Raw genomic sequence first — 24,811 nt, 5'->3', positions numbered from 1 at the left:
GGAAGACGCGAGGATCAGCCCAGCCCCAGAGGCCGCTGGGAGGGACCGGCAGCGCTGGCGGGAGGGCAGGGGCAGCGACGCCCTCCAGCCCGACCCCACCCTCTCCCCCTCACCGTGACCCTGAAGTCCCCTTTCCCCACCCCAGCCGCCCCCCAGCCCTCGCCCACCAGGAGGGCAGGGGTCAGAGCAGTGGGCAGAGGTGCGGCTCCTTTCCCGGGGAACGAATGGCATCTCGGGGACCCCCCACACCCTGCAACCCCCATGGGGCGCTGAGCCCCTTCCTGCTCTGTGGCCTTGGCCACGCCCCAGACACTGTCAATCACACAACAGAAACTGACCCGCCCCCAGCCCCCACCGCCCCAGGGTCCTTGACAGCCCAGTGACAAAGCAGCAAGCATGTGTTGAGCACCCACTGTGCGCCGGCCCCCAGGCTGAGCCTGTCCCCACCTCCGCCTCCCGTGGCTCTCACAGCAGCACCACAGAGCCAGCATGGCCAGCACCCCCCCCCCCCCGTGCGGAGGACACAGACGCCCCCAGGGAGGAAGCGGTTTGCTCCCCGTTTCCCCTCCGTGGCCCCCACACCGCTCTGTCTGCAAGGCTGGAGAGCATCCATGCAGGTGCACGTCGGGAGCCTGGCACAGCGGGGAGCAGACAGGGCGCCCGGGAAGGGCTGGGTCGGGGCAGCGCGGGCTGAGGACGGGGCACGTGTCAGAGCGGAGAGGGGTCCCCGGGTGCTGACCGTGGCGGCCACTCACAACCCCGGGCAGGCCCTGGGGTCCGGCGGGATGGGCGCAGTAATGATTAACCCGCGTGGGCACCGGGCTGGGCGCCTCCCTGTGTTGCTGACTCATTTTGCAAACTCCTCTCGCCCTGGGAGCGGCCCCGCCACATCCCCTGCCATCCAGCCACAGGGGTGCCCCCTCGGGCAGACGGCAGGGGGACCCGGCCGCCAGGAGCAGGCCCCCGTGTGAGGCCCGCGTCCGGGAAGAGAGTCAGATGGAGGCGGTGGGTCAGATGGAGGAGACAGTGCTGGACCCCCTGCTGGCAAGTAAGGACGGGGTTGGGTCTGGGGGGACAGGTGTGGGGCTCCCAGCCCAGCTGGGAGAGGGCGGGAGAGGCGCCGGTCCCGGGCAGGGGGGCTGGTCCGGCCTCAGCTCCTCCCCCAGGTCCAGGGGTGTTTGTGGTGGGACCACCCCCGGCCGGGGCTCTGTCCTGTGCGTTTTGAGATGGTTCGGGAGCGGTCGTGCCTCCCTTCTGTGTGACAACCCCAGAAATGTCTCCGGACAAGGCCCGCGTGCCCTGGGGCCCAGCCCAAACCGCCGGCGGCTGCTCCAGCCTGTTCTGGAAGTGCCGGAGAAGTGGAGACAGAGGGTGGAGGAATGCGAGTTGGGCAATGAGGGTCTCCGGCCGCCCTCGCCCGGATGTGGGGGCCCGCGCCCCACCCCCAGCCCGGCCGCGGCCCCAGATGGCCAGGAGGGAGCCGGGCCCTCGCTGGGATGGGCTCACTGGCATCCCGCCTGGACCCGCGGGGCCCTCGGGGGCTGGGGGCTGCTCGGCGGCCATGCCGGCCACACTGGCCATGCTGTTCCTAGCCCCAGCCTGAGAGCTCCCCCAACCCCCACCCCCGTGGCTGGGAGCCACGCCCTTTCTTGCTAAGGTCCAGACGCTCAGCGTATCAGTCAGTCACACTCTAGTATAAACAGGGTCGGCCTTGGCCTTTCCAGGGGAGCCGTGGGGCAGCAGGGGGCGGGGTGTGGGGGGAAGGTCCCTGCGTAGGGGCAGGGGCCAGGCTGCCGTGATGAGCCACACCCCTGCTGCCGTCCCCGGAGACCCAGGATTTCTCTGTGACTTCCACCCCCAGAGGAGCTCAGGACGTGGTCGGAGGCAGGGCAGGGGCCGGGCACGGAGGCTGACCTGGCACCTCGGCCTCAGCTCCCTCTCCTGGGCGGCGGGGCAAGGACGGCAGGGCGGGGCTGCGTTCCGCTGGGGCTGGGGCCGGGGAGGCCTCCCTCTCCCCCCTCCCTCTCCCCCCTCTCCCTCTCCCCCTCTCCCTCTCCCTCTCTCCCTCTCCCTCTCTCCCTATATCTCCCCCTCTCCCCCTCTCCCTCTCTCCCTCTCCCTCTCTCCCTCTCCCTCTCCCTCCTCTCTCCCTCCCTCTCCCTCCTCTCTCCCTCCCTCTCTCCCTCTCCCTCTCCCTCTCTCCCTCCCTCTCTCCCTATATCTCCCCCTCTCTCCCTCTCCCTCTCTCTCCTCTCTCCTCTCTCCCTCTCCCTCTCCCTCTCTCCCTATATCTCCCTCTCTCCCTCTCTCCCTCTCTCCCTCTCCCTCTCTCCCTCTCTCCCTCTCCCTCTCTCTCTCTGTCTCTCTCTCCCTCTCTCTCTCTCCCTCTCCCCCTCTCCCTCTCTCCCCCTCCCTCTCTCTCTCCCTCTCTCTCCCCCCTCCCTCTCCCTCTCCCTCTCCCTCTCCCTCTCTCCCTCTCTCTCCCTCCCCTCCTTCTCTCTCCCCCCCCTTTCCGTTTGCACTGAGACCTGGGTCCCCCAGTCTCCCGGGAAGTGGGGGCCTCTCTCTCTCTTGCCAAGGCCACTGTGGTCACCCAGGGGAGGGACGACCAGTGTCTCCCCAGCCCCTCGGGAACGTGGCCGGGCTGAGCGGGGCCCTCATCCATCGGGGGAGGGGTCCCCAGGGAGGCAGGGGCCGATGGGGCAGAAAAGCAGACCAGGAGGGGGAGGTGGGGAGGGCGGCGGAGGAGGGGGCCACCCGGGGACCCCCTCGTCAGGCTCTGCTGGAGGCTCGGCCGCCGGCAGGGGGCGCCCCCAGCCCCGTGGCTCCCCCCCCGCCCCCGTGGACGAGCTGCTGGCAGTGCTGCCCCGGGCCAGGGCTGTTGCTCCCCTCGGGTCTGAAGGGACATGTTTGTACTGGCGCGGTGACCGGCCTGGCCCTCACACCCCGCGGGGCTGTTTGTTCGGTTCCACCGTGGTAAGGGGGGCTCAGAGGACCCCAGGAAGCGTCTGTGAGTCAGGTTATCTTCCCGCATGCATAAAAGACCTGCGGGGGGGGGGGCTCTGCACGTGCAGCGTTCCAGGACTGGCAGGGGCTTCATGAGGGTATCAGACACCCAGCCTTCTCTCCAACTGTTCTACCACGCTCAGCACGCGCATCTGCCTCATGGCCCAATATGGCTGCTTGAACTCGAGCCATTGAAATGTGTATTCCAGTCAGTGGGAAAGAGAATGGGTGGAGAGGCCACTCTTCCTTCCTGGACGCTTCCCCTCCACTGTCACCCCTTCTTGGTGGCCTGAGCTTAGTCCTGTGGCCACACCTGGCTGCGAGGGAGGCCAGGACACACGGCCTTGGCTCTCAGCAGTCACAAGCCGGCTAGGAACCAAGGAATGGGAAAGGTAGCTATTGGGGGGGGGGGAACACAGGCCCGGAGCCCCACCCCTGGTCCCCAGCTGGGGCCACCAGCAGGCCCGAGACTGCGCCTCCACTTCCTCCCCGGGCCTCGGCAGTCTCACCTGTGTAATGGCACCGTTGGCCCCGTGGTCTCAGCAGCTCCAGTCCGGAAGCCATGTTTGTCGAGTGGCTGATGGACAGGCTGATCCGTGGGCTGCGCCGTCCCCTCGGCCTCCCGGCTCCGCCTGGCTGCTGGTTCCGGTCTCCTCCTCCCTCTCCCCACCTGCTCCTGCTCGTCCGTGTTGGGGTTCCCCTCCCCGGCTCGCTTCCTCAGGTACAGACGGGGGCCCAGCGCGGGCCACGGGCCGGGCGGGGGCAGCAGTGGCCGGGGGGGTGCCGTGCTCTCGCGTGGCGTGGGAGGCGTTTGCACGTGGGCAGGGCATCCCAGCGCGCACCCGGGGCTGTGCCTCTGCAGGATCCATGGCCCCCTGCCCCCCGACGTCCCTCAGAGGCCGAGCGAGCTCTACAGCGGCCAGCGGCCTCGGGCCTTTGCACAGCCGTCCCCGCTCCCAGTGTCCCCGGCGAGTCTCTCCGCGGCCCCTGCCGAGGGCCTTTCTCGTGCTCCCTCCCCTCACCCTACTTCCTGTGCCTCATCCCCCACCCTGGGCTCCAGGGGGCTCTTATTGGCTCGGTCTCCCCCCAACACAATTCCCATAACCGCAGAACCTTCCAGAAGGTTCCCTGTGTCCTCAGTGCGCAGACCGGGCCGGGCTGACCGCGGGCTGCTCGACCTGCGGCCTGGAGCGCGAGGGGCTCCCTGGGCTTTAATTCCCCAGAAAATAAGAGAATTTGGAAATTCGCAAGGAAGCCAGGGCCAGGGAAAGCAAGGCTCTAAACGTAGGAGAGTTACAAACTCTGGGGTCCGAGCGATGGGGCAGCGGATTAAGCCACCACCTGCATCCCACGTGGGCACCAGTTCGAATCCCAGCTGCTCCTCTTCTGATCCAGCTCTCTGCTGTGGCCTGGGAAAGCAGTGGAGGATGGCCCAAGAGCTTGGGCCCCTGCACCCACGTGGGAGACCCGGAAGAAGCTCCTGGCTCCTGGCTTCGGCCTGACCCATTAGGGGAGCGAACCAGCAGATGGAAGTGCTCTCTCTCTCTCTCTCTCTCTCTCTCTCTCTCTCCCCCTGTCTCTCAACTGGAGTGAACAGATCTTAGAGAAGAATCCCACTTAGCGCCCTGGCGAAGACCCTGCAGCAAGGCACAGCCCGTGCCCCGACCGGCCTGGGGTGGGCACCGCAGTGGGCCCCTCTCACAGGCAGGGAAAGCGAGGGGAGGAGGCCGAGGCACTGGCCCGGGGGGCTGAGCAGCGGCCGCCAACGAGGCGCCTCCCCCGCAGCAGGGCCCGGGCTGTGGGCGCCGAGAGCCACCGGGTGCTGCGCGGGAGCAGGGCCCGGGCTGTGGGCACCGAGAGCCGCCGGGTGCTGCGCAGGGAGCCCCGGGGCCAGCTCGGGCGTCCCTGAGCTTCCTGGCAGCTCGTGGCGTTCACGCACTCAGCCTGCGCCAGGCGCTCGGCAGGGAGACGCCGAGGGACTCGGGGGTCCCAGCCCCACTGCCCCCGTGGTTTCCGACGGCAGGGTCTGGTTCTGGGTCCTCGGAACACCCGGCCGGAAGGGTCTGGAAGAGGCAGGGCCGGCACAGCTGTTAGCCAGGCGCGCTCACGTGTCCACGGCCCCACTGTAAGGAACTCTGCACCCAGTGGGGGACCCCCAAACAGGGAAAGGCCGTTGGGTGCGAGACAGCTCCCCCTAAAGCCAGTGCCCACCGTCTCCCCGGGGGACCCTGAGGACAGCCTCCGGGGGCCACCGGGACCCTCAGCTCCAGCTGTCTCAGAACGGGGTGGGGGCTGCCACCCTCCTGTGTAGACGAGGACCCTGACCCAGCCTGGGCTCCTCCAGTGCAGACAGCCGGACCGTGGGTCCTCGAGGGGACAGACCCCCCCTCCCGCTTGCTCCTGGGCTGGGGGAGCTGGTGACAGCCGGGGCCTCGGCCAGGCAGGGGGCAGAGGTGTTGGGACACTGGCCCCAAAGTCCACTGCCTGGCGGGCGGGACGCGGCTGGCGGCGGGGCTGTTTGCTGAGCTGAGGTTTGGTGCTTTCCGGAGGGCAACGCCCACGCTCGGAACCTGGGCTGTGCTCTCTGCCCGGGAGGGAGGCCTGGGCTCGGTGGCCTCGGGCGTCGTGCACCTGCTGAGCCGTACGCGCCTCAGCCCGGCCATGTGTCTGCCGGCCGACCTGCCACAAAGCCCGCTGGGGGCTGGACCGTGAGGCCCAGATCCACACCCTGAGGTCCCTCAGTGTAGCACCTGCATGCGTGCCGTGCCGAGGTGACACCGGGTCACGGTGTGGCCCCCACCCCATCCGGGACAGCACGCGGACACACACAGGGGAAGGGCACGGGCGGGGAGCTGGGCCTGCCACCCCCGGGTCCCGGACCGCACCTCCGGGACGCGAGACAGCGGCCGCCTACGGTCGGAGCCTCGGGGCTGTGGCGCGGGTGGGGCAGCCGGAGCTGCTCACGGGAGCCCCCTCAGAGGGAGTCGTCCGTGAACTGCCCGGGCCCACAGCGGCCCTTATGGTGAGAGGGACACAGTTCATCCCCTGCGGAGGAGAGCCCGGGCGCTGGGGCGAGCCCTGGAATGCACTCTGCACTCGGCCCAGCCCCTGCTGTGGCCTGGGAAAGCAGCAGAAGGCGCCCCGTGCTCGGCCCTGCGCCCATGTGGGGACCCGGACGGAGCTCCAGGCTCCTGGCTTTGGCCTGGCCCAGCTCCGGCGGCGTGGCAGCCACTGGGGAGTGAGGCAGCGGGTGGAGGATCTCTCGCTGTCCCCGTCTGTCTCTCTCTCTCCTTGTCACTCTGCTTTTCAAACGTATAAATACATCCAAAGAAAAGCCATCCGCCGAGGTCTTCCAGCGAGAGACGAGGCCCGGACGGGAGCCCCGGGGCGCCCAGCACCCCCGCTCTCATCTGCTCCCCTGGGCGGCACAGAGAGGGAGGCTGCTACCAGCTCGCCAAAAACATCAAGTCCAAAGCGGCAGGAGCACGGTTGTCACCGATGTGTCCCATCTGCCCTGGCGCAGGTGACAGCCCCGAGTCCCGGCCGCCACGGCTGGAAACCACGGAAGCAGGGGGCGTGCAGTGCCCGGTTCACGGGCTCCCGAGCACGCAGTGTGGCCACGGGGCACCGGCCAGGCGGGCTGCTGACCGCGCGAGAGGCCACAGAGGAGTAGCGGGAGGGAGTCGGGGCCCTGCTGGAGCGGCAGCTCCGGGGACCCCCGCCTGCACGCTGGCTGGCCCCGAGCGGGAGATGTTTAAATCAAATGTTTCACCCGGGCAGCCAGCGACAGCAGCCCCTGCCGGGGTGGCCTGGGGACACGACTCAGCCTGTTTTCCAGGGCAAAGCCAGCCCTCCTCCCCAGGCTGTCCCCCGGGCTGTCCCCCCAGCGTGGGTGGAGTAGGCGGGATGTGCGCCCTCGGAGATAGCGGGGTCGGGTTTTGGGTTTTGCGTCTCCGTCTCGGGTTCCGTGCAGCGTCTGGGAGAGCGCCCACTGCCTCCCTAGAGGACGCTTTGTCATCATCGGCTCCTCTCCCAGGGCTGCCAGGGCCCAGGAAGGCTTCCCAGGGCCCCTGGAGGGGAGGCGGGGCCGGGCGGGGCCGGAGCTTCTGTCCCTGGGAACCGTCGCTGCCCCCGTGTTGTGGGGGAGACACTGCCTTGGGGACTGCTCTGCCCGGCTCTGCGCGTGGCCCTGGAGTCCTGGGGAGGGGCCGGCAGCTGCGGCCAGGCAAGGGGTCACCTGGCGAGGCCGGCACTCCCACAGACCCTGCCCTCCTGGGTCCCCCGCTCCAAGAAGCAGCTTCCAGCGGCTGGGGAGAGCCAGCCTGGGTCTCTCCCTATGGGATCTCCCTGGGGCCGCTGGAGGGGAAGAGCCCCCCGCCGCCCCGCAGGTGTGTGTTCTGGAACGTTCTGTGTCCACCTGCTCCCTCCCTCCCATACCAGGGCAGCTGGGTGCAGCCACCCCCATGTTGCATCGCGGCAGGCCTTGGCGGTGGTGTTATTTGCCCTGAAAACAAACAAACAAGAAAAACCACTGTGTGCTTTCTTGGATCGCATATGGAGCGTAAATATTTGTGCCATTAATTAGAGGCCGTTTAATTTCCAAAACTCCAGCGATATGGGTGCCCTCTGGGGTAAACAGGCCTCTGGAGGTGACCGGCCCTGGCCAAACGCCCTCCCGCAGGCCTTTCACCTGCCTGTCCCCGCGGACAGACAGGCGGGGGTCAGCCGAGGGCCGCGCCGCGGAGGGCAGGGGCTGACTCCGGGTTCTTCCGGCTCTTCCCTGCCCTCCTCATTATCCCCATAACCACGAGTTGCAACGGATGCGTCAGGTCCGTCCGTGGGCTGGGGTGGCGCCCTGGAAAGAGTTCTCGGAGGGACCAGAACCGTCTAGAATCGCTTGGACCCGGGTTTCAGTGCGAGTCCTGGCCGGCGGTGAGGCCATGGGCAGGCCGTTCCCGGTGTCTCTGGGTTGGGTTCCTCGGCCGTAGACAGAACGGTCACCCGAGCCCCGAGGGGTCGTGGGGACCACAGAAGTGAGAAAGTGAATCCATCTCTCTGGCTCTGGGGTGTCACCGTGGATCTCGGCCAGGGGCCACGCCCGGCCAGGGGCACAGCCTCAGTGCCCCGAGACCCGCGGCACCCACAGAAGGTACTGCTACGCTACTGCCACTTCCAGTGGCAACTTATCCATTTATCCGAAAGGCAGAGTTATGGAGAGATGGGGGAGAGAGAGAGGAGAGAGAGAGAGAGAGAGAGAGAGGTCTTCCACCCACCGGTTCCCTCCCCAGATGGCTGCAATGGCCAGGGCCAGGCCAGGCTGAGGCCAGGAGCCTGGAACCCCATCTGGGTCTCCCACGTGGGTGGCACTTGGGCCATCTTTGTCACTTTTCCCAGGCGCATTAGCAAGGAGCAGCCCGGATGCCACCTGGTGCCCATGTGGGATGCCGGTGTCAGACGGCGACTTAACACTGGCCTCTGCGGGCCGTTTTAGGTGGCACGGGACCCTGGCCGGAGGAGAGGGGCGCCGTGGTGAGAAGAGGTGTTTTTGTTTTTTTCTTCTGAGACGTCTTTCGGAGCTGGGCGAGGAGAGGGCTGCTCGGTGCCCTCTGCCCCGCCCCCAGCACCTCAGCTGAGCCACACTGCGGGGCGCTGGCCAGGCTGTAGGACGCTGTCCCCTCCGTCGGGGGCCAGGCCGCTTCCCTTCCATCTCCACGTGACACTGGGTCTTTAATAAGAAAATCTGCTAAGCTTAAAAAGGAACGGAGCTCTGGTGACACGTGGACGGAACCGGATGGCCCCGTGGACGCGATGCTGAGCCGAGCCACGGGAGGGCCCCTGGGGGCCTCCACCTGCACGAGGTCCCTGGAGGAGTTAGGGCCGCAGGGGGAGAAAGCAGATCAGGGTTGGGGGTGCCAGGGGCTGGGAGCTGGTGTTCAGTGGGGACGGATTCGGTCCGGGGAGATGAGAAAGCTGTGGAGACGGACAGAGCTGGTGGTCACTCATCAGCGACGGCTCAGTGCCCCGGAGCTGCGTGCTCAACAACGGCTACGCTGGCAAAGCTTACGTGTATCGCACCATGAGAATAAGAAATAGGGGCCGGCGTTGTGGCACCGCAGGTTAAGCTGCCACCTGCAGTGCCGGCATCCCTTATGGGCGCTGGTTCCAGTCCCGGCTGCTCCACTTCTGACCCAGCTCCCTGTTAACGCGCCTGGGAAAGCAGTGGAAGATGGCCAAGTCCTTGGGCCCCTGCACCCACGTGGGAGACCTGGAAGAAGCCCCTGGCTCCTGGCTTTGCCTGGCCCTGGCCATTGCAGCCATCTAGGGAGTGAAGCAGCGGATGGAAGATTTCTCTCTCTCTCTCTCTCTCTCTCTCTCTGTCACTCTGCTTTCAAATAAATATATTTTTTAAGGAAGACAATAAAAAACAAAAACGAGGCATGACATAGTGAGCTGGACTAGCGGAGGGCACACGGGGTCGTGAGTCTGGCTCAGCTCAGGACGATGGACGCATCCGGCTTTCCCAGTGTGCGCCAGCCCTGGCCGCTGGGGGCTGCAGTCCCAGGGCTCCCACTTGGGCCGGCGACGTCCTCCCCTCGGGGCCTCAGGTGAGTTCTAGAACCCATCTGTCAGGTGCAGGAGACAGGCGCACGCACGGCACAGAACTGCCGCCCGGCACCCTGAGCTTGACCCTGAGCTTGGAACGGGCAGGCACACAGCAGGTGCGCTCCGGTGCCTGCGAGGGCCACAGACGGCCCTGTGGGGAGCGGGCAGAGGGCTCCCCCTCGGTGTCCGGCCGTGCACAGGTGCAGCCCACAAGGGTTCTCTGTGTCGGTGCAGAGCCCCCCGCCCCTGGCCCCTTCCTCCTCTGCCCGGGGAACCCCTCCACGTCCCCTCCAGCGACACCTCGGAGCAGCCCGCACGTCGGCAGGAGAACCCCGGGATTCACACACGGTGGCCTGTCCACATGATGGAATATTATTTGGCCATAAAAAGAAACGAGGCGCTGGCGCGTGCGCTGTGGCACAGAGGAACCTCGGGACGTTGTACAGGCGAACCACGGTGAAGGAAGCCAGACGCTGCGATTCCATGTACATGAAACGCCAGGAGCGATAAACCCACGGAGACAGAGCAGACCGGTGGCTGCCGGGGCGGGCTGTGGGGGAGCGCAGGACACGGGCGGCTGCCAGGGGCTGTGGGGTTTTCCTCTGCGTGGTGGGGATGTTCTGGAACCGGCAGAACCGTGGCCTCCACGTGGTGACCGTGCACAGCGCTACTGAGTTGCGTGCCAGGAAGTGGTTAACTCTAGGTTCGAGGAGTCACGTGTGGATTTAACGATCCAAATTGACTCCCCCGGCCACCCCAGGCCCTTGTCACCTGCCTGCTGTGCCAGCCTTCCCCCCAGCGCTGCCTGGGTGCCCACCTCCCCACCTCCGGCCCCCACCCAGCCTGCGTCAGACCCCCCCAAGCCTCCCACCCACTCTCCACTGCTGGTTCCTCCCTACTCAGACGCTGGGCTGGCAGTTCCACACAGCTCCGAGAGACAGCTACCGCCAAGGCCCATTTTACAGATGCACAAACTGAGGTACTGAGAAGCAAATAGCGTAAGATGAGACTTGAGCCTCTCCCTGAGCGTAGAGGCCCCGGGGTCTGCCCGTCTCTGCACCTCCCGGTGCCCCCTGGCCGGCCTGGGTTAGGGGCCCAGCCCAGGGCAGGTGCGCACCAAGCCCAGTGCAGCTGCAAACAGACTTCCAGAGACTATGAGAAGGACCCCTGACCCTGTATGTGTCCCGAGCACCAGCGACACGGGGGCAGGGCGTGTGTGACAACGTGGGCGTCTCCGGGTTTATCTGAGGGTCTGTGACAGCTCTGGCCTCAGAGCCAGGAGCACGTGGGACTGGGGGCCCCAGGTGCTGTCGCCAGCCAGCTCCAAGGCGTCGCGAGCCCCAGGGTCTGATAAACGCTGGGCCCCAGCCGGCCGGGGCCTCACCCGACAAGCCCTATTTTAAACCTGGGCCGAGCCTGGAGCCGAGCGCAGGCTGCCTGCTCACCAGGCCGCCGAAAAGGGCAAGCATTTCCCGTAATTACAAGCATTGTGCTCCGTGATTACCGTGTCCCGTAATGACAGCTGAGCGCCGGGATGACAGGCAGGCCGCCGCCCTGCGCGCTCCCGACACAAACATCTCCCTGGTCCAGGCACAGGGTGGGGGGCTGGGCTCAACCGCAGAGACTTGGGGCGCCCCAGAGCGGCTGGCATGGGCACCCCGAGATGCCTCTCCTCCGTGGCTCCCGGCTGCAGCCCAGGACCCCGGCGCCTCTCTCCCAGGACAGCAGACCGGGAACAGCAGCCAGGCCCAGCCCTTCTCACTGCAGCCCGGCCTGGGGCAGCTTTGCATGCGTGGGCCCCAGCCGAGGGGGCTTCGTGGGACGTGGGCCCCAGCCGAGGGGGCTTCGTGGGACCAGGGCCCCAGCCGAGGGGGCTTCGTGGGACCAGGGCCCCAGCCGAGGGGGCTTCATGGGACCAGGGCCCCAGCCGAGGGGGCTTCGTGGGACGTGGGCCCCAGCCGAGGGGGCTTCGTGGGACGTAGCTTATCTGGAGGTGACACAATGGACAGAGGAGAAACTGGCTTTGAGGGGACCCGACATCTACTGATGGCCGCTTACCAAAATCTTCTAACAACCCTGCACCAAGCTTTGTGTGTGTTAAATCTGGCCCTGTCCTGCCCCCTGCAAAGCTAAACAAGGGACGTTAAAAATAGCCCTGGTCATATTTACATATTTCTCTCCCCCCCACCCCCAAGCCGTTTCGGTTTATAGTTCATCATTCCAGGGATAAGAATGCGAAAATTGTCTCTGTGTATTTACACAACTGAGCCATCGCTGGGTATCACGCCGGCCATCGGGCCCTTCCAAGAAAAATGAGCTTTTATCTCCACTCCTCTACCCCAGCGCCTAGCGCAGAAGTGCTGGGAAGGGCGCGTGGCCCCAGCGCCTGATTCCAGCCGGGCTCTGGGGGCTGGGCCTCTTGGGGGGCCGTCCAGGGGCTGAGCCCGCTGTTGGGGCGTCAGAAGTCCCCCGACCCCGGGGGACACCCAGCCTCCTGGTCCCGTCTCCTTGGCAGCATGGAGTGGGTGGCAGGCAGCAAGGACCCGGCCGGGGGGGGGGGGGGCCTTTGCTGCCAGAGCCCAGGGCCGCGCACGGGGACCGATCCCAGCAGCCCCGGGGGTCAGGCAGGCCTGGCCTGTGGCACAGATCTGCCCCCCCGCCCTGGGTCTGTGTCCGCCAGGGTCTGGCCAGAGCGGGCAGCCTGGGTGACCTCAGCCCTCAGCAGCAGCCTAGCGGCCCTCTTGGGGTGCAGAGGTCCTGAACCAACCTTGCAGAAGGTCAGGCCGGCTGCTCCCCCCCCCCCCCCAGCAACCCCCCTACCCGATCCCCGGGGGCCACCAGCCGGCGCAGCCCTGTGGCAGAGAGCAGTGCGACGTTTTGCTTTGCTTACGGAAGTTCCGCCTCAGAATTTATTGTATTTAACACACCCAGGCGCCTGCCCCGCGGGGCTCCAGCGGTGCCCACGGCTCCGCCGTCTCCAGGACCCTGAACTGTCCAGACCTTGCCTTCCTGGCTCCCTGCCCTGGGCCCTGCCTGCTGCAGGGCTGCGGCCGGGCTGGGAGGAGAGAGGGCGCGGGTGCGAGGGGGTCAGGGCCCGTGCTGGCGCCCCTGGCTGTTCCCAGCCGCGGTTAGCTGCAACCTCCGGGGCCCAGGATTCCGCCCCCACCCCCGGCCCCGGGGCAGACCCTACTTCATTCGGATCCCAGTTCTGCGGAGACCCAGCAGTGGGCCTCGCACCCCGCTGCGCTGGAACCCCAGTTCCCGCTCCCATTCTTCACTGCACAAACTCCCAGGAGTGGGGGGTGGAGGTGGGGAAGCGCAGGACCACCCACGACCCCGCCCCCTGCCCTCCGCTGCGCTCCCCTGGGGCCCTGGCTGGGGGCGCGCCCCCCGCGGCGCCGGGGCCCCACTGCCCCGCGGGACCGATAAGCGGGTCCGGGGAGCCCGGGGGAGTCGCGCGCACAGCGGGAGGCCGGGGGCGGGCGGGACCCGCGGGCCAGCGTCCCGCGCCGCTCGCTAGCTGGGCGCCCGTGTGGCCGCGGGGCGGGGCGAGGGCGGCGTCCCGCAGGTAACTCGGGGGCGGGGAGACCCGCCCGGGACCCCCGGACCAAAAGGCCCAGGGGGAGGAGCGGCGCGGCCGTGCGCGAGGGCGGCCGAGTCGGCTCCGGGGCGCGCGCGGCTTCGCGTCCCGCCTCTGGGCAGGCGAGGGGGACGGTCCCCTCTTGCGCTGGGCTCGGACCCTGGCGCTCAGAGTCGCCGTCGGCCCCTCTCCAGGACCGCGCGCGTCCGGGGCGCACCGGAGCGGGGCTGCGAGCCGCGCCATGCTGCAGGGGCCCTGCCCCCAGGAAGCCCCCGCAGCCCGTGAGTATCCGGGGCGGCGCGGGGCGCGGGGTCCCCGAGGGGGCCGCAGCGGCGGCTGAGCCGAGGGCGCGCGGGGAGCAGCGGCCAGGGGCCCCAGCCCCCCGTGCTGCGGCGGTGGACGCGGGAGGAGGGAGCTCGGGGTCGCTGTGGTCGCCCCCAGGCTGCGCAGGGGGCTGGGCCGGGGGGGGGGGCGCCTTTGGGGAGGGTCCCCGCGCGCCAGGCCGGCCGGGCTGTTCCGCGTCCCCCGGGAGCGTCTCCCAGCGGGGCCGCATCCAGGGCTGGGGCGGATGCAAGGTTTTCGGATGTTTTTACAGGCGCTATTAATACACAGGATATTTCCGTGCTACTCCGGAGATTTATTTGCGATATAAAGTAACTCGAAATCATAATGGGACGTGCAGAGGAACTCAGCGAGGCCGGGAGACGGATGAGGCTGGCGCGCGAGGCGGGAGGGGGCGTCCCTGGCTTCCTCCCGGCTCCCCGATCATAAATCACAACCCTGGATATTTTTATACCAATAATTCGAAAATAAATGACCCGAGCTCGCTTCCTGGATGGCTCCTCCTGGTTCAGAGGTTACTAAGGAAATCTCGGAGTGGGATGGTGACTGGGGGCTGCGGGCTGCCCTCCTGAGCGCCTGGGTGGGGTCCCGCAGGCAGGCTGGCCGGCCACCGACAGTCGCCCGGGAAGCCCCTCCTTGGTGGCCCCTGCCCTGGGCTCCTTTGTGGCTTCCGGTGCAGAGCCCGACTCTGGACTCTGCCGTGTGCGGCTTCGACAGCTGTCTTGGCTTCTTTCTGAAGTGACAGTACGGACCCCTCAGAGGAAGGCCCTGGAGGAAGGCAGGAAGGTGCCGCCGGGAGGCCAGGCCGGGCGGTTCCCCCGGAACCCGCGGAGGCCCTGGGAACCCGCGGAGACCCCGGCCGCATTTGTGGATCAGTGCTGAGCATCTACCCCCAGTGCCCTCTGGGAGGTGGGGACTAGAAACCGCGGCCAGGCCACCAGCACCTGGACCCCAGGCCGCAGCCGGGCTGTCTCTAGGCAGCGCTCTCCTGCATGTCCGCGTGACGGTGGGGCCTGTGCTCTGGCCTCGCCTGGGCCGCATCTCGGGCGTGGGCATCCGAGCCTTCCCCTGACGAATAGGACACAGGCGGGCAGATCTGAGCCCTGCTCCGGCCGCCACCCCTGGGGAGCAGTCGTTCCGGCCCTGTTGCACCTGCTCCTGGGGGGGGGAGGCCCTCGTCCTCTGCCTCTCGCTCTGCTCTCAGCAGCGTCAGGAGCGAGACCCCGGGCCCAGCCGCGTCCCTGGGTTCTGGGCTTGGCGCCGGGCCCGTCATTCCATTGCAGCAGGCACACAGAAAGTGCCTTGGCAAAGCCCGCGGGCATCACGCCACTCCTTGGCTCCCTAGGGGCTCTTGCTGGCGCTCACAGGTAAACAGGCCATAAAGAAGCCACAAAGCCGGACGACAGTCGGAGGCCTGGAAGCCAGGGGCCTCTTTGTCCCCCCGAGGAGCCAAGGTGCGGAGAGCCGGAGCCCTGGCCCAGGGGTACAGCTGGGTCCGAACCCCAGTGCGGAAGCCTGCAGCTGTGTGACCCCGGCCGACTAACTCAACCACTCTGAGCATGATCTGTAAAGCCCGCTGAGGACTTGGGGCTGGAGGCTCTCCTGGGTGCCCGGCATGGGGGAGTCCTGTCGCTGTCGCCTGTCCTGTCGCTGTGAAGTCGCCCTCAACGTGTCGCCCCAGAGCCCGGCGTTGTGCGGCCGGTCCCAGCGCCGGCTCCGTCCTGCTTCCCTGCCCCACGTCCCGGGGCTGCCTCCCGTGCTGCCCGCTGCAGCAGTCCCCGGTTTTACCCATCAGCTCATGGACGCGCCTCCCCACGGGTGAAGGCGGGGTCTGCTGCATCCGCCCGAGCTCACTCCGTGAGCTGCCTGGTGCCTGCCTGGTGCGCCCTGGGCGGCAGCACTGGCCTCCCCCCCGCCCTCCAGCAGGTGGGTCCTGCTGTTCTGCCTTTAACATGTGGGGAAACTGAGGCACGGAGTGGTGACTCAGGGTCACGCAGCCGCCAGGTGGCAGGGGCAGGACCTGCAGCCCAGCCAGGCTGGCTGTGCCCGTGATCGCTGGGCCGGTGACCTGCTTGGTGGGGAGGGAAGGGCGATCCCTCCCGGAGCTTTCGCCCACTGCTGAGCCCCGTGCTGTGCCAGGGATGTAGCTGACGACGTCCGGGCCCCTCTCGAGCCTTCCTTGGCCCTGGTGTACCCCAGGAACTGAGAGGCGCACGTGGGGACGTGGCCATTTCAGACTGGGTAGCCAGGGAGGCTCCTTGAGTGGGTGGCGTCGTGCTGGCCCCGTGGGGCAGGACCACCTAGGAGACAGCGAGGGCAGGAAGGGAGCGAGGTGGCTCGGGTGTGGCCACCAGGACCGCTCGGGCTAAGGGACACCGGAGCCCCGGAGGCCTTGGAGCAGGGGAGGGCCAGCTGCCCTGGGTGCGGACCCGTCTGTCCGGCCGCTGTGTGGAGGACGCGCAGGAGGAGTGAGGGCGGGAGCGGCGAGAGGCTGGCAGGGGCACGGCGGAGGTCGGGCTCTGGCGACTTTCCAAGGAGGAGCCGCAGAAGTGCGCCCGCCCGGCTGTGGGTTCTGAGAGCCCGCGGTCAGGGCCGGCTCCAGGCGCTGGGAGCTCAGCAGCGGGCAGAGCCACAGAGAGGTGAAGGGCTGGCCTTTCGGTGTTGTTCCTTGGGGTCTGAGGAAACACAGAACGTGGCATTTGATGGCGTTTTGCTCATTTTAAATGTCCCACGTCCCAGGCGTGGCGTCAGGGACTGTCACGGTACTGTGCAGCCGTCGCCAGCCACCACTGGGTCCCCAACTTCTTCATTGCCCCAGGAAGAAGCTCAGCACCCATGAGGCTGTCAACTCCGCGAGCCGCCTCAGTGGCCTCTCCGTGGATTTGCTGTTCTAGATTCCCACGGAACTCTAGGCCCCGTGCGCTCTCTCCTGTGCCTGGATGCATTGAGGTCACTGGCTGCTTGTGGTAACAAGCATCCGTGTCTGCTTCCTTCGTGGCCGAGCCGTGCTCCACGTGTGGCCTTCGTGGCCGAGCCGTGCTCCACGTGTGGCCTTCGTGGCTGAGCCGTGCTCCACGTGTGGCCTTCGTGGCCGAGCCGTGCTCCACGTGTGGCCTTCGTGGCTGAGCCATGTGGCCTTTGTGGCCGAGCCATGCTCCACGTGTGGCCTTCGTGGCTGAGCCGTGCTCCATGTGTGGCCTTCGTGGCCGAGCCGTGCTCCACGTGTGGCCTTCATGGATGAGCTATGTGGCCTTTGTGGGTAAGCCATGTGGCTTTCGTGGCTGAGCCGTGTGGTCTCTGTTGGTGAGCTATGTTGGCCTTCATGGCTGAGCTGTGTTCCATGTGTGGCCTTTGTGGCTGGATCATGTGGCCTTCATGGCTGAGCCATGTGGCCTTTGTGGTTGAGCCTTGTTTCCATGAGTGGACTTCGTGGCTGAGCTGTGTAGTCTTCGTGGCTGAGCTGTGTTCCACGTGTGGCCTTCGTGGCTGAGCCGTGTTCTACGTGTGGCCACTCCGCGCTCTCTATCCGTTCTCCCACCAGGGGACACCTGGAGAGCGACACCTTTCGGCTGTTCCGAGTAATGCAGTAATGGACGCTGTGTCTGTGTGAGCTCCTGCTGTGGCTCCTCGGGGCGTGGAGGGGACGCAGCCGGCTCAGACGGCGGCAGCGGCACCTGGCGGTGTTGGAGGCCTGTGGGACTGCGCTGACGGCGGCTGTGCCCCGCCCACGCCATCCGGCGGGGAGTGAATGGCCCAGGGCCCTGGCCCCTCCATCCTGCTGCTGCTGCTTTTCATTGCCACCGAGCGGTGTGAAGTGGCTCTGACTCGAGTCCGTGTCTGTGTGCGTGTTGGTCTCTGTGTATCTCCTCTGGAGAAATAGCTGTTCAATTCAGGAGTTTTATGTATTTTCAAAGATTTGCTTATTTTTTATTTGAAAAGCAGAACAAAAGAGAGAGCAGGAGAGAGAGAGAGAGAGAGAGAGAGAGAGAGAGAGAGATCTTCCATCTGCTAGTTTACCCTTCAAATGGCTGCACCAGCGAGGCTGGGCCAGGCCAAAGCCAGGAGCCAGGAGCTCCAGGCTGGTCTCCCACGTGGGTGGCCAGGTGCCTTCTCGGTACATTGGCAGGACGCTGGATCAGCAGCAGAGCAGCCGGGCAAACCCGCGCTCCCGGCGCTCCGGCGCTCCTGGCGCTGCAGTACGGGGCTGGGGCACAGCGGCGTTACAGCACTGGCCGTGCTCTGACGGCTCCGTTACTCTGTGTCGCTGCGTTGTAGGAGTTCTGTACGTAACCCGGATCTGGAGCGCTCACGCCCGGTGTGATTCGCAGGTGGTTCCAAACGTTCCGTGGGCTGACTTTGTGTTCTCTGGGTACGATCCTTGGAAGAGCAAACCATTTCTCATGGCGTCCAACCTCTCTACTTTTCTCTCTTGTACCTCGTGCTTTTGGGTCATCTCTAAGGACCCGTGGACAACCCATGATCGCGAGGACCGACCCCTATGTTATTTCAAAGCATCCTGTGGTTTGGGCTCTCGCACTGAGGTCGTGGTGACGTTTCGAATCAGCCCCGGCGTGTGGGCTGCGGTGGGGACCTGCCTGCGTCCTCTCACACGTGGGTGTCCGGTCTCGTGGCACCGTTTGTTCCAACGCTTCTCTCTGGGGCTTTGCTTGGCACAGAGAATGGTAACGCCGACACGTGGAGCATCCCCTGTGTACCTGTGGCCGGGCAGAGCGCGAATTATGGGGTGCGTCAGGGTGTCCTGTGGACAGCCTTGGGCAGATGGGGCTCCGTGCTGACCCAAAGGCCAGGAACAGCTCCCTGCGCTGGGAGCAGGGTGGGAACCGGCGGCCTGCCCACTGCAGCCAGATCCACGCACGGGGAGACTCAGCAGTGGCGAGTGCCACTGCGGCCGGAACCACGTGCTCCGCGGAGGTGGCAGCCCCGCGAGCTGAGCTCCGGCGCTGTGATGCAAAGACCTAGGGGACCGTCTTCTGCCTCTGGGCAAACCCCACTCCACCAGAACAGGCTCAGCGGTGTCTCCTTCTTGGAGCCATTTACAGCGCCGGGCGCCGGGACGCCGCGGCCACAGCCCCTGCTCTTGCAGGGTTGAGTCTGTGTAGGGATCCACTGGGTTGACCTTGTGGCCTGGTAGGCTCTGTGTGCCAGGGAGGGGTCTTCCCCAGGAGCCGACAGCCCCTGCGCCCCAAGCTGCCGTTGTGGGCAGCTCAGCAATGGCTGGGCCTCAGCTGTATCGGCCATGTCTGTTGGCCTGGATTGGCTTTGTTCACTGAGCGGCAAGAACGTTGTCGGGACCGCTTCTCTAACCCCAGCTCAGGGGCTGGCCACGGCAGGGCGCGGTGAAAGTGGGACGGCTCGCTGGATGGGCAGGTGGGCTGGCGCATGGGGTAGATGGATGCAGGGATCGTGGGTGGACAGATGGACGGCTCGCTGGATGGGCAGGTGGGCTGGCGCATGGGGTAGATGGACGCAGGGATCGTGGGTGGACAGATGGACGGCTCGCTGGATGGATGGACAAGCAGGCTGGTGCGTGGGGTAGATGGACGCAGGGATCATGGGTGGACGGATGGATGGATGGACAGCTGGCTGGATGGACAGACAAGTAGGCTGGCACGTGGGGTAGATGGATGGAGGGATCGTGGGTGGACGGACTGATGGACGGATGGTTGATGGATGGACGGACAAGTAGGCTGGTGCGTGGGGTAGATGGACGCAGGGATCGTGGGTGGACGGATGGACGGCTCGCTGGATGGGCAGGTGGGCTGGTGCGTGGGGTAGATGGACGCAGGGATCGTGGGTGGACGGATGGACGGCTCGCTGGATGGGCAGGTGGGCTGGTGCGTGGGGTAGATGGACGCAGGGATCGTGGGTGGACGGATGGATGGATGGACAGCTGGCTGGATGGACAGACAAGTAGGCTGGCACGTGGGGTAGATGGATGGAGGGATCGTGGGTGGACGGACTGATGGATGGATGGACAGACAAGTAGGCTGGTGCGTGAGGTAGATGGATGGAGGGATCATGGGTGGGCGGACGGATGGCTGGATGACGGATGGATGGACAGACAAGTGGGCTGGTGGGTGGGGCAGACGGCTGGATGATGGATGGATGGACAGACAAGTGGGCTGGCACATGGGGTAGATGGATGGAGGGATCGTGGGTGGACGGACTGATGGACGGATGGTTGATGGATGGATGGACAGACAAGTGGGCTGGTGCGTGAGGTAGATGGATGGAGGGATCATGGGTGGGCGGACGGATGGCTGGATGACGGATGGATGGACAGACAAGTGGGCTGGTGGGTGGGGCAGACGGCTGGATGATGGATGGATAAGTGGACTGGCTGGTGGAATGGATGCATGATGGATGGACAGATGGTGGCTGACCATCGTCAGTCCATTGTTCATTGTCCATCTGTTTCAGCACTCGCTGGTTCAGTTGGTAACATCGGGCCCTTTTCAACAGACAGGGAAACCGAGGCACAGAGCATGCAAGGAGAGTGTCCAGGCCCACACAGCCCAGACTGCCCTGTGTGTCCCTCACGTGCCCGGTGGGGCAGAGGACGCCACCGTGTCTCTGCACCGAGGGACAAGGGCTAGGGGCCCGGGGACGAGGCCTGGGACTCCTCCCCCAGGCTCCAGGCCTGGCTCCTCGCCACTCAGCCGCCGCCTCCCCCGTGCTCCCGGGAGTAGAGGGCTCTCTGCCTGCCTGGCTGTGGCCGGGAGCCTCCCCTCCCCCCGCACCTGCCTGCACCTGGCATTGTTGGCGGCTCAGCCTCTGCGCGGCCCTCAGCCTTGAGCACCGCGGGCACGTGCCGAGGTGTTCACGCTGGGTAATGAGGAATAAAAAGCCTCCCCAGCCCTCCCAAAGCCATTTGCCGAGGCTCACGTGGCCATCGGGTAGACAAATGACTAGTTTCGTGCCCTGAGCCCGGGGAGGGGACCTGCGTGCACAGAGCTGACTCGCCCGCTCATTTCCGCTCCTTTCCTGCCGCAGCCCGTGGGGACATTGTGCTCCTGGCCTCGGCTGGGCTCTGGGTTCCCACACACAGCCCGGTCCCCAGTGGAGAGGGCCGGCCCCACCCCAGTGGGGGCAGCAGCTCCCCGTCTGCCTGTGTGTGCCGTGTGCGAACGCTGCCCTTCCCGCCGAGCCCCAGCCTGTGCCCTTGACACTCGCCGCCGTTGTTCCTGCCCACGTGTGGCCTCTGTGGGTAACGATCGCTGAGTGGGTTTCCCTGACACGTGAATGCCCACGCCGCTCTGGATGTGAGCGATCGGAACAGAGGGGAGGGGTGCTGGGATGGGGCGGCTGTGGTACTGCGCTGTTTCCTGGGCGGTAAGCCGCTGGTGGTCAGGGCGGAGCGGGAGCCGGGGGAGGGGTACGGCTTGGGAGGCTGTCCAGGGGTCCTCCGAGCCCCTTTGCTTCCTAACCCACCTCTGTCCCCAGGCGCTTCCGCCTCTGCCACTCCCACAAGTCACAGAACTATGGATAGCACTCTGTGCTCTCCCCCACAGCCAGCCCATCGCCGAGGGTGGCTGGGTCCCTCCCTGTGGCGGGCTGGATCCTATCCACTCTCGCCAGGCCTCCCAGCCTCCCCTCCCTGTGGGAGTCCCCTCACTGGCCTGTCTGCAACACGGCTGGGACACACCCTCACCTACCCAGCCCTGGCCACAGGTGTACCTCCTCTCCAGGGTCCCTTCCCACCTCCAGCTCCGGCTCTCTCTGCGTGGCCCTCGTCCCGCCTTCCTGCTCCCTGGGGTCTCGGCTCCCTGAAGCCTGCCGACCGCTGTCCTGGGTGCCAGCCTCCTCTCCCCTGGGCACCCGCATGGCCGCCTCGTGTTTGTTTTTTGAGTATTTGGTTCGTGTCACTGTGTCCAGCGTCCAACAGAGTTCCAAAACGCATGGCCTCCGCGTGGCCTGCGCGGCCGTTAGAGCTCAGGAAACCCTGGCCCGGTGCCGCCACTCTCAGAAGACCTCCTGGGGGGTCGACATGCCATTTTATTTCATTTTCGTGCTATACAATAGCTAAGCGGCTTCCGGGGAAATGTGTTTCATTTCGGATATTAGTCTCCTGCTGACAGGTGAGTGCTGATGCATTTACCTCCCTCCCATGGGTGGATGATGGATGGGTGGGTGGGTGGATGGAGACGGACGATGGGTGGGTGGGTGGGTGGGTGGAGACGGACAGTGGATGGGTGGATGTGTGGGTGGATGGATGGGTGGGTGGAGACGGATGATGGGTGGGCGGGTGGGGGAGGGGGGGAGGAGAGGGAAAGCTCTGTATTGTGTCTTCTTTAGTATATGTGGTTTGGAGATGCAGGTGTGTGTGTACAGAGTCTGTACAGATGGGTGTGTGTGATGCCAACTTTTAAATTTTCACCGATTTGGTGAGCAAAACCTTGGTGCTAATTCCGCTCCATGCGTGGCAGAGAAGGCTGAGTCGTCAGACACCAACAGGAAGACTTGCACGGGGCTGGCTTGGGACTGTGTTGTCCCACCACGAATAGCCCCCGGCCGCGCCCCCCGCAGGCCGCACGGTGCGGCTTGTTCCCCGTGGTCACGCGGGGCGGGTCCCAGGCTGCGTTCCCACAGGCGCCCTGGGCAGGGTGAGCTGAGCCGGTTCCCAGCCAGGGGACCGTAATGATCAGCGCTGTCCCCGAGGTGTCGTTTAAATGACTCTCTTGTTTGAGAACAGCTTCCGGCCTGTGGGGTCACTGCTCGGACAGCACAAGTGTCCCCCGCCCAGCTCACGCCCAGGCGCCCTGGCGCCAGCTTCTTACATGGGTGCACCTTCGTCACAAAGAAGGAACCGGTGCTGGCTGCCGAGGGCTCCTTGAAGCCCTGGGCTACTGAGACCTCCTGGGGGTCCCGGCGGCCCCCCGGGCGCCACACTGCTGCTGTCCCGCGCCTTAGACGCCCCTTGTTTTGTCGCCCCAGTAGTTGTGAGCATGGGGGTCAGCCTGAGCTGGAGATGGCTCTGTAACTGGCACTCGGTCCCCCCCGGGCTCGGGTGATGTGCCAGTGCCATCACGCAGCAGCCAGGGCCCTGCCCTGCCCCTGTGCGGAGGTCGGCGCTGACCCAGGCCACCCAGCCGAGCGGGGGACCCCGGGCGTCCCCCCGGGAAGGTGGCTTGTTCTCTTTGCTGCACTGTGTCTGCGGTTCTGGAGATAGTTTAACAGGCTATAGACGTGTTTTTAGACCATTTTAATTTTATTTGAAGGGCGGAGAAAGAGAGAGAGGTCTTCCATCTGCTGGTTCACTTCCCAGATGACAACAGCCAGGGCTGGGCCAGGCCGAAGCCAGGAGCCAGGAGCTTCCTCTGGGTCTCCCACGTGGGTGCAGGGGCCCAAGCACCGGGCCATCCTCTGCTGCTTTCCCAGGCCACAGCAGAGAGCTGGATGGGAAGTGGAGCCGCTGGGACTCGAACCAGTGCCCACATGGATTGCCAGCGCCGCAGGTGCCAGTTTAATCCACTACGCCACAGCGCCGACCTCCTCCACCCCCCTGAGTGGCATCTTAACCACTGTGCCAGATGCGCACCTCCCTGGAAGGAGGATTTCGGGTAGGAACCATCCCCTCTGGGACTCGGGACAGCACCCCGGCTGCCTCTGCTGAGCCGGCCCCGCGTCGGCCCCTCTTACCTGGAGGTTATGTCCACCACGTTTGCGCTTCCCGCAGTTACTGAGGCTGATGGTGCCACAGCGTCCCGACAGCCCTGGGCACGCAGGGCTCCGCGTCCGGGCATGGGAGAGGCTGGGGAGCATGTGTTCCTGCTCTGAACATGTGCAGGCCGGCCACCTTGTCACCGGGCCATGGAGGATCGCAGCCATCAGACGTCGTGTCAGGAACAGCCAACCGTCCAGAGAGGCTCGGAGGCCCGGGGCCAATGGGCGTGCTTCAGCCACAAACGTCGGTGACCACGGCGGGTCCTGACGCGAGGGGCAACAGCGTGGCTAAGGAAAACTTCAGACGTGCCCTTGGCTGATGCTCCCCGGGCAGTGAGAGCTGATCTTGGCCTCGGCTACCCACGGCACCTGCCCAAGGGCCGTTCCAGGCAGGAAGTAGCGGAATGAGCTTTACCAAGGAGACATCGGAGCAGGCACATAGCTGCTCTCAGAGGGGCTGCTGGGTGCCCTGGTCCTCTTCAGGGACCTCGAGTGGGAAAGCGGGGTGCAGCCGCCTCACGGCACAGGTGGCAGGAAGAAGCGGGGAACCCAAGCCGTGGGTTCCTGGCGCCGAGCGGGTGGAGGCAGGGTCCAGGTACTGGGCGGTTGGGGCTGTGGGTCACGGAGGCTGCCTCCGAAGGTGGCTCTCGACAGAAGCTTGGTCTAGAAGCCGCGTGGGGCCCAGCCTCGCTGCTCCCCCGTCCTGTCCTGGGCACCTGCTCCCCCACTGCTGACCGCTGCTCTCGCCTGACAGCACCAGCAAGGCCATCTCTTCCTGTGTCGCGTGTCGGGTCATAGAGGTGAAAAGCTGGCCGATATGGGATGAGAGGGGAGAAGGAAGAGAGCCAAGGGTGGGAACAGGGTGCGGCCAGGGTTGAGCCCCAAGCCCAGGCAGGCAGAGCTCAGCTTGGCTCTGAGCAGCCAGACCTGCAGATCCTACAGGTTAGGCAGTGAAAATGAAGGCCCCCCCACGGTAGCCCCAGGGCCTTGGCACTGCAAACCCTCCCTGTGTGTCCTTGTCTAGGCTTAAAAGCCACCCAGCCGGGAGACTCCCCCAGAGCGTTCCACCCCGCTCGGCAGGCCCCTTACCCTCCTGACACCTGTCGCTCCCTTGGACAGCACTGACCACACCTGCAATGAGAGGCGTTAAACCGAGGTGGCTTTCCACAGTGGACCGCGCCGAGTTCAAGCGCGTGGTGTGACCGATCCGTCCCAGCACAGATCTGTGCCCTGCCTGGCCTGCACCCGCTGAGACGGGGGACATTTCCATCCCGCAAGACGGGGCCTGCCCTTCCCCACCCCGTAGCAGAGCTGCCCGACCTGGAGCAAGTGGAAGGCCGAGCCGCCCGCGTGCCGCTCCCCGTGTGCGCGAGCGTGGGTCTGTGTCCGCGGGGGCCGTGTTCCCGCTGTCACTGTCCTGGAAGGACGCAGGTCACTTCCAGTTTGGAGCCCTGCTGAGCAAAGCTGCAAGGGGCGGGGCTTTCTGTGCACCTGTGCCTCCGTTCCCGTGAGTGCCTACCCTGGGGTCCTAGGAGAGACGGGCGTCTGATCGTTTAAGAAACCACCAAACCGTTTGCCCGCGTGCCGGACCGAGCT

At 66.0% G+C, this 24,811-nt stretch overlaps 1 protein-coding gene across 3 annotated transcripts in view; it reads left to right on the top strand.

Annotated features, from left to right (window-relative positions):
• Positions 1-870: 870 nt before the first annotated feature.
• Positions 871-24,811, top strand: part of ANO1 (anoctamin 1) — a 160,800-nt gene continuing 136,859 nt past the window's right edge. For all 3 annotated transcript variants that reach the window (XM_062195688.1, XM_062195687.1, XM_062195690.1), the window contains exon 1: positions 871-1,048. In XM_062195688.1, the coding sequence (XP_062051672.1) occupies positions 997-1,048 (52 nt within the window). In that variant the 5' untranslated portion in view covers positions 871-996. The remainder of the gene's footprint in view (positions 1,049-24,811) is intronic.

The sequence above is a fragment of the Lepus europaeus genome, chromosome 7 (assembly GCF_033115175.1).
Source record: "Lepus europaeus isolate LE1 chromosome 7, mLepTim1.pri, whole genome shotgun sequence".
Taxonomy (NCBI): domain Eukaryota; kingdom Metazoa; phylum Chordata; class Mammalia; order Lagomorpha; family Leporidae; genus Lepus; species Lepus europaeus.
Note: the sequence above shows the minus strand (reverse complement) of the source record. Positions and strands in the feature narration are given on the sequence as shown.